Here is an 8332-nt window from a genome sequence, read left to right as displayed (position 1 = left end):
CTTCCAATGAACACCCAGGACTGATTTCCTTTAGGATGGACTGGTTGGATCTCCTTGCAGTCCAAGGGATTCTCAAGAGCCTTCTCCAGCACCACAGTTCAAAAGTATCAATTCTTCGGTGCTCAGCAAAAGGCATATAGCCAACAGTAATTAAGAGGTAAGCTGGTGATTATCTTTCTAGAAGTTTTCAACACTGACACGACCTTAGTAGGTTATGTAATTCTCTACTAATATTTATGAAGGAAACAGTTTTTGATCACTAAAGATAAGGATGTGATTATGTTCAGCCTCTAAGGTGAGCTATGTACCTAGAAATAAAGAAGGCCTCCTACTCTAAGTATTGTGCTACAAGGAAAGGGAAGGGACATACTTATATTCCTAAAGGTGTAACCCAGATAAAACAAAAAAGCAAACAGTTCATTTTTTCTCATATAAAGAATATCTTTATGTATTATATACATATTTATATACATATTTCTCTAATTCAGTGTCAAGATACTGTTACACATAATAGTGGTAATAAAAGCCACCTATCTAGAGTGAAGAGAGAGAAATCTTTACCTGATTTGTAGGTATTTTCGGCACATTCACTTTCCACATCTGGGCTTCCCTAGAGATTGCCTTTTCCAATAGGAAAGACAATCTCTGGTTTTCCAAAGGCCCTGGAAACTTCATGATATCCTATGGATCTGCCTGCCACCCAGCTTGATGTAGCTACCTATAAAAGCAAATATAAAACAATGTCCTATATTTAATTACACATATATAGTAAGTGTAGCATTTTATAAATATGTTGGTACTTATTAAGCAATTCATAAAATAAAAATGTTATGAGGCAATATAGGATTTTACAACTCTTTAAAATACCATATATTAAAATGTTTACAATAATCATCAGTTATCTAAAACATTCTCCCTTTAAATCTGAAGTTCAGTTATAGAGAGACAAAAACATGACCATATAATTGACAGAATCTTTGGACTTTGATCAAAACATCAATGTGTCAAAACTAAGTCATAGGCTTTTTAAACTAGAAATTTTTAGAACTAGTTGTCCCAAATATTCCTGTTTAAAATCTAATCAGATAAGGGCTAAACAGTCTCTTCATTAAAAAAAAAAAAAACAAAAACCATTTCCACTTAGTATGAAACTATCCCCTTAAGTATGAAACCATCCTGAACTGTGCTTCCCAATAGAGTATCCACTAGCTACACAAGTAGCTATTAAAATCAGAAATGAATAAAGTTAAAATTCCTCGGTCACACTAGCCATATTTCAAGTACTAAACAGCTGCATGTGGACAGTGAATATTGCACTGGACAGTACGGCAAAGGAACATTTCTATCAAGGCAGTAATTTCTACTTGACAATGCCAATCTAGAAAGCCCAACAGTAAGGTAACTGGCACTAGTGGTAAAGAATCCACCTGCCAATGCAGGAGACATAGAGATATGGGTTTGATCCGTGGGTTCGGAAGATCCCCTGGAGGAGGAAATGGCAACCCACTCCAGTATTCTTGCCTGGAGAATCCCATGGATAGAGGGGCCTGGCAGGCCCCAGTCCATAGGGCTGCAAAGAGTCGGTCACAGCTGAAGTGACTTAGCATGCAAGGTAACTGGCACTCTAAAATGAGCAAGTCTAAAAAGCAAAGTCTAGATCAGCGCAAAGCATCTGAGAGTCTGAGAGATGTTTCTACATTAAAGTTAAAAAAAAAAAAAGGAAACCACAGAGATTTAACTGTATGTAGAAAACTGGAGACACTGTGGAAGGATGTGAAAAAAACATAATTAGATTTGATGAAAGTTAACTGCCAAAGAATTGATGCTTTCGAATTATGGTGCCAGAGAAGACTCTTGAGAGTCCCCTGGACAGCAAAGAGATCAAACCAGTCAATCCTAAAGAAAATCAACCCTGAACATTCATTGGAAGGACTGATACTGAATCTCCAATACTTTGACCACCTGATGTGAAGAGCCGATTCACTGAAAGAGACCCTGATGCTGGGAAAGAATGAGGCTAGGAGGAGAAGGGGGTGGGGGCAACAAAGGATGAAATGGTTGGATGGCATCACCAACTCAATGGACATGTATGTGCATGCATGCTCAGATTCTGCAACCCTATGGACTGTAGCCAGCCAGGTTCCTCTGACCATAGGATTCTCCAGGCAAGAATTCTGGAGTGGGTTGCCATTTCCTATTCCAAGGGATCTTTCTGACCCAGGGGTAGACCTGCATCTCTGGAGTCTCCTGCACTGGCAGATAGATTTTTTGGGCAAACTCCCGCTGATAGTGAAGGACAGGGAAGACTGGCATGCTGCAGTCCATGGGGCTGCAAAAAGTTGGACACAACTTAGTGACTGAACAACAACAAAGCAACTAAAAAAGGTTATTAAATTCAGAAAGAGAGATTATGCAAGAAAGTAAATATAAGAAAATATAATAAGAAAAGCTATGAAAACCTGGACAGCATATTAAAAAGCAGAGCCATTACTTTGCCAACAAAGGTCTGTATAGTCAAAGCTATGGTTTTCCCAGTAGTTATATATGGATGTGAGAGATGGACCATAAAGAAAGCTGAAAGTCAAAGAATTGATGCTTTTGAACTGTGGCGTTGGAGAAGACTCTTGAGAGTCCCATGGACTGCAAGATCAAACCAGTCAATCCTAAAAGAAATCAGTTCTGAATATTCATTGGAAGGACTATGTTGAAGCTGAAGTTCCAATACTTCAGCCACCTGATGTGAAGAGCTGACTAATTAGAAAAGACCCTGATGCTGGGAAAGATTAAAGGCAGGAGTAGAAGAGGACGAAACAGGATGAGATGGTTGGATGGCATCAATGACGACTCAATGGACACGAGCTTGAGCAAGCTCCAGAAACTGGTGATCGACAGGGAAGCCTGGCGTGCTACAGTACATGGGGTTGTAAAGTCAGACACGAGTGAGCAACTGAACTGAACTGAAATATAATAATATACCACAATATTTACAAAGCAATAATAATGAAAATACTGAATAGAGATTTCAACACAAACACTGTGATAAAACTACACTGGTAGGATGAGGGAGCTAGAAGGCAGAAAGAGAGCCTCATCTTTATATTTCAGAAGAAAACATAAATAATATCTAAAACTCAAACATCAAAAAACAGCAGTAGTTATTTGAAAGTACGGTTTTTAAATAACAAGAGAAAAAGCTAAGAGTGGTTAACCTCTACGGAATGAGAAAACCTCTAGGAAATGAGGAGAGAAGAGAGTGGGGAAGTCAAGCAGCAGGGGAATGCTGTTTTTCATTGAAGACCTCGAATAACTATTCCATTTTATCAACTACGTACCTGTATTACCTATTTGCTTCAGATTCCAGGGATTCTTTAAAAAAATGTTTTAATGTCTAGTTTTAACAAAGTTCCTAATTTTTTATAAAAATTAAAATTTGAAAAAACAAAATATACAAGCCTAATCTTCGATTTCTGTGTTCCCTCTACCCCAACTCTAGCTAATATCCTCTTCCCTATGAATCACCCCACATATTTCACTAACTTACTGCTTAACCTACTGCAAACTACCTCTGGTTAACAGGACAGTGATTTTGTTTTTGCTTCTTTAAACTTCTGGATTTTTGCAAATTTTTTATACCAAGCATGAAGCGCTTTTTTAAGAAACAAGTTAAGTAACTTAGTGGAAAACAGAAACTATCCTGAAAGACTATCCTGAAAGATCCATCTAAAAGGTAATTTCTTCCAAGAACTATCTTCCCTATAAATTCCTTTGCAATCATATCCATCAATATCATGTTTTCGTAACCCACTGGGCCCACAGCAGCATCCTGATGAAACAGAAATAGAATCAAAGGCTCATTTCAGCCCTTGGGGCCAAAACCAAAAAACTATAACCAAAACAAACCCAAGTCTGATCTCTTTCAAAGATCAAGCCTTCAAATGTTTGAAGGCTGTTATCGTGCTCATCAGTTCATCCTCTGCAGAAATGAAAAACTATTCAAGAGTTCCTCATGTGACATGATTTTAGCTCTTCAAAATTAGCACCAATTTAATTATTAATGCCCTCTAAGATCACTAGCTACTTTTTTAAAAGAAACTATTGAATTACTGAGACAAAATTTATGCTCAGCTAAAACTCTTAAGACTTTCTAAGGTACACTCTTAAGCAAACTTCTCTACCTCCCCGCCTCATTGTGCTGGGGGCTTTTGGTGCCTTTTTTGGGGTTGGGGGAGGACATTACATCTTTGTTCAGGACTTTAAATGCATTCTTTCTTTAAACAAAGTCATCTTGTCAAATTCCATTTACTGTTATACTCTGCTGAGATGTTCTGAGATTCCAATTTTGTTGCCTTGGTACTTTTCTCAAATTCTCCACAATCTGAGATAAACAGACTCACTATAATTTCATTTAAAGTAAACATAAATATCAACCTCAGAAACACGAGTGTAAACTAGATAATCACCTGTCAAGAGGTTATTTAGAAGAAATACCTATACTGGATACAGACTCAACTCTTGAGGTTCTAAGACTTCTTCTAAACCTAATTTTAATCAGTAATTAATTATCTCTTGTCAAAACTTATTTCATTCCTTTAGGTTCTCTCACCAGGGTGGCTCACTAGGATCTGCCAGCTTTCTAAAATTAGTAAGACAAAAATAAAATAAAATAAAATTAGTAAGACAAACTAAAGAAAACCCCATGCCCAAATAGCTTCACTGGTGAATTCTACCAAACATTTACAGAAACATTAAGACAAATTCTTCATAAACTCTTCCAAAAAATAAAGAGGAGGAGCCCTTCTCAACTCATTTTATAAGGCCTGCTACCAAAACCAAAGACTACAGTAGGAAAACTGTAGGCCAATATATATCTCTTTTAAATACAGAGGCAGAATTCATCAACAAAATACTAGCAATCTGTATCTGAAAACATAAAAAGTGGATTACACACCATAACCAAGTGGGATTTAGCCCAGGAATGCAAAGTTGGTTTAACATTCAGAAATCAATGTAACACGCCACGAAGTGAAGTGAAAGTCGCTCAGTCCTGTCTGACTCTTTGCAACCCCATGGACTATACAGTCCATGGAATTCTGCCACTGGAGTGGGCTGCCTTTCCATTCTCCAGGGGATATTCCCAACCCAGGGATTGAACCCAGGTCTCCTGTGTTGCAGGTGGATTCTTTACCAGCTGAGCCACAAGGGAAGCCCTACACCATATCAACAGAAAAAACAAAACACAACAGGGAAACATAACAAAGATGTCATATTTCCTTAAATTTCAAAAAAATGGGATATAAATAATACAAGCATGGAGAACATCCGTAGGGATGTTCCAGATTTTCCAACCTACAGAAAAGTGAAACTGCAGTATCTGATCTGGCTATTGCAGATAAGATATAAACTCAATATCTGGATCCTGTAGAGAGGGGGTCACTTTTGGGTCAACTGATATAATGAGAATTCCAACAGATATGACAAAAGTAAAAGTATCAATGTTAAGTTTACTGAAGTGGATAACTTTACTGTGATAACTGATTATCTGTAGGATGGTCTCTCCTATTAACCTTGATGGCAAACACTCTCCAGAGTTCAGCACTGTGCTAAATAAATAATAGTAATAGTTTACACTTATTAAGTGCTTAGCTAAAAAATAGTTAAGTGCTTATCACTTGGCCAGGTATTGTTCAAAATACTGCCATATTAACTCCTCAAACTCAAAGAACGGTATTAGTTTGGTGGTAGGAGTTTAGTCACCAAGTTGTGCCCAACTCTTTCAACTCCATGGGCTTGCTGTTCTCCAGGGGATGTTCTGGACCCAGGGATCAAACCCACGTCTCCTGCAGTGCAGGCAGATCCTTTACGGACTGAGCTACCAGGGAAGCACATTATTAAGTTTGTATTTTTATTAAGCCTCTTTTAAAGACGAAGAAACATGCACAGAAAGGTGAATACTTTTCACCTTTGATTGTGGCGTACAATCAGAATAAAACACGTACACACCGTTAAGCTTCCAATCTTAACCAAGAAACATTTGAGAGTTCTATTCTAAACTAGTATGTCACACTGCCATGAAAACTCAATTAACTCAGTTTAACTGCAAACCATCCAAGTGCACCTTCCCCAAACACGCTGATTCTACTGGTCTGCTCTTCATCAGTATTTAGAAACTTCTAGTTCAGAAGCTAGGAATTTCTCATGTCTGGTCCCAGACTAGCAAATCTGAATCCTGTCCATTCTTCCTTGTCTGTTCCCTTCTACTTTGTCTGCCACAAATGACCTGGAAAAGCTAGAAGCAGATAACACTACTTTAATTTTTTCCGAGATACAGACTGTACAGCACAGTCAGACTGTCTAGGATGGAATTCTGGCCACCGTGTCCTGGCTGTCATCTAGTAGGAAAAATTAATTTTATGGAGCCTCAGTTTCCCTCATTTGTAAAATGTTTCTGATCCACCTACCCCTGTTAAGATTCAGTAAGTTCCAAACCACTTAGAACCATGCTTGTCCAATAGTAAGCCTCAACAAGTGTTACTATTAACATCATGTCACACTGCTGTTGTTCAAACGCTGAGTGGCTCCCACCGACAGAATAAAAGTTGAATACTTTTGACATTCAAAGATCTCCAGTCTAATGCCATCCTACCTCCGGAAAGATACTCTTCCACTACTTTGCTATCTAATTCGCAACTCCTACCCAAACGATCTGCAGTGGAATCACTAGCTCGGCAGAGGGCCTTCCGCCCTCTTCAACTTTTCGGTCTTCTTATCTGCCCTTAGGGTGCAAACTCTAAGCTCAGCTCCTTCGCCAGATCTCCCCACCACCCAAAACCAAGGGTAACGTTCCTCTCCCCCGCCTTCCCGTAGGTTCTCCCCATCATCTGCCCCCCCCTACCCCGCCCCGCCCCGCCCCGTCCCGTCCCGTCCCCGGCACCGCCAGCTTTGCAAAGTGAACGATCTTCCCCCGGGCCCCTTGAGGTCTAGGGTTGGGGGTGTGTCCCCTTCTTTGTGTATCCCCCGGGCTCGCGGAGCCTAGAACGCGCACTAGGAGGCGATTTGCTGCAGCTACAAAAAAAGTTACGCGCTGACGGAAAAAATTGGCCCGAAAGGGAACCCAGCGGAGCTGTTTCCAAACTGGGCAGGTGCCGAGTTGTTGGTGAGAGGGGTGGGGTGGGGGGTGTCCGGCAGATTTCCCAGACGGAGCGCGCGGCGCTGGAGGAGGTCGCGCGCGGGTGGCGGGGACCGTCCCCGCCCCTCACCTTCTCCTCTTCTTCTTCCTCCTCCTCCTCCTCCCCGGCAGAACTGTAGACCTCAAAGTGGTGACGAGGGGTCATCCGGGGGCCCGTTACCACCTCATCTTCCTCTGCGCGCGGCGACGAGACGCGCGGGACCAGGACCGGGCCGACTGAGGAGGGAGAAGAGGGGGGAAGCGGGCCGGAGGGCGCGGGAGCTGGCGCTCGAGCGGGACGCACGGCTGCAGCCGGTGGGTTGGTCAGCGAATTAGTTCCATGACGCCCCCGGACCTGAGGCCGCCGCCGCCGGTCCCGCTCCTCCAACCGCCGCCGCTTGTGCCCGGGTGGGGAGGGGGTTCCCTCTCGCCATAGGGCGGCGGGGGCCGGGGAGAGGCGGGGGGTGAGACCGGCTCTGCCCCTGCCCAGGGGAAGCGCCTCCAAGGGGAAATGGTGAAAGGGGGGGAAGGGGGGAAAAAATGAAAAGAAAAAAAAAAAGGAAGGGGAAAGGGGGGAGAAAAATAAGAAAAAAGCGAGACAGAGGCGATGCCGCGTCCGCTCGCGGGGAAGGCTGGGGAGGGAGGGGAAGAGAGAAAGAAGTGCCGGCTTCCTCGGCTCCGCCCTCGCGGACCGATTCCTAGACTCGCTCGCTCTCCGTAAACAACCCTGGTCTGGTCTCTCATCCTCCCACTTTTCCCTTTCCGCCGCCTTTTCCGTCCAACGAACATACTCAGAAGTTCGGCAAAAAGCTGGGATGTTGGCAACGGACTGGGAAAGTCTTTGGCATTGGGGTAGGAGGAGGAGTAAGGAAAGCTAAAGGTGCGTGGACTCGTTTTCCCGTGGAGCAGCGGAAGGGTTTTCTCTTCGACGGCATGGTGACGTAAGCGCCTCCTCGTCTCGCTGGAAAAGGCGTGCGGAGGCAGGAGAGTGCGCTGCGCATGCGCCCGGGGGAAAGAAAGACCAGGCTGAGTGCTCTGGTAGGGGGTGGGGTTTTATCTGGATGCTCTCCTGGCCAAACCTAGGGCTACCTAGTTTTACCAGCCCATCTTTTGTCTTTGGGGCTTGTAAAAGGATCTTTTGGGGAAAAGCCGGCGATCTGTTGTGTA

The 8332-nt window shown here is 42.8% G+C and overlaps 1 protein-coding gene across 1 annotated transcript in view; it reads right to left on the bottom strand.

The window, feature by feature from the left end:
* The window catches only part of CCNI (cyclin I), a 38928-nt gene extending 31118 nt beyond the window's left edge, over window positions 1-7810 (bottom strand). The window contains exons 1-2 of the mRNA XM_010838127.1: window positions 7257-7810; window positions 562-718 (exon numbers count right to left, since the gene is read on the bottom strand). Coding sequence (XP_010836429.1) covers window positions 562-675 — 114 coding nt within the window. The 5' untranslated portion in view covers window positions 676-718; window positions 7257-7810. The remainder of the gene's footprint in view (window positions 1-561; window positions 719-7256) is intronic.
* Window positions 7811-8332: the final 522 nt, after the last annotated feature.

This window comes from Bison bison, unplaced genomic scaffold, assembly GCF_000754665.1.
Source record: "Bison bison bison isolate TAMUID 2011002044 unplaced genomic scaffold, Bison_UMD1.0 scf7180017864092, whole genome shotgun sequence".
NCBI classification, from domain to species: domain Eukaryota; kingdom Metazoa; phylum Chordata; class Mammalia; order Artiodactyla; family Bovidae; genus Bison; species Bison bison.
Note: the sequence above shows the minus strand (reverse complement) of the source record. Positions and strands in the feature narration are given on the sequence as shown.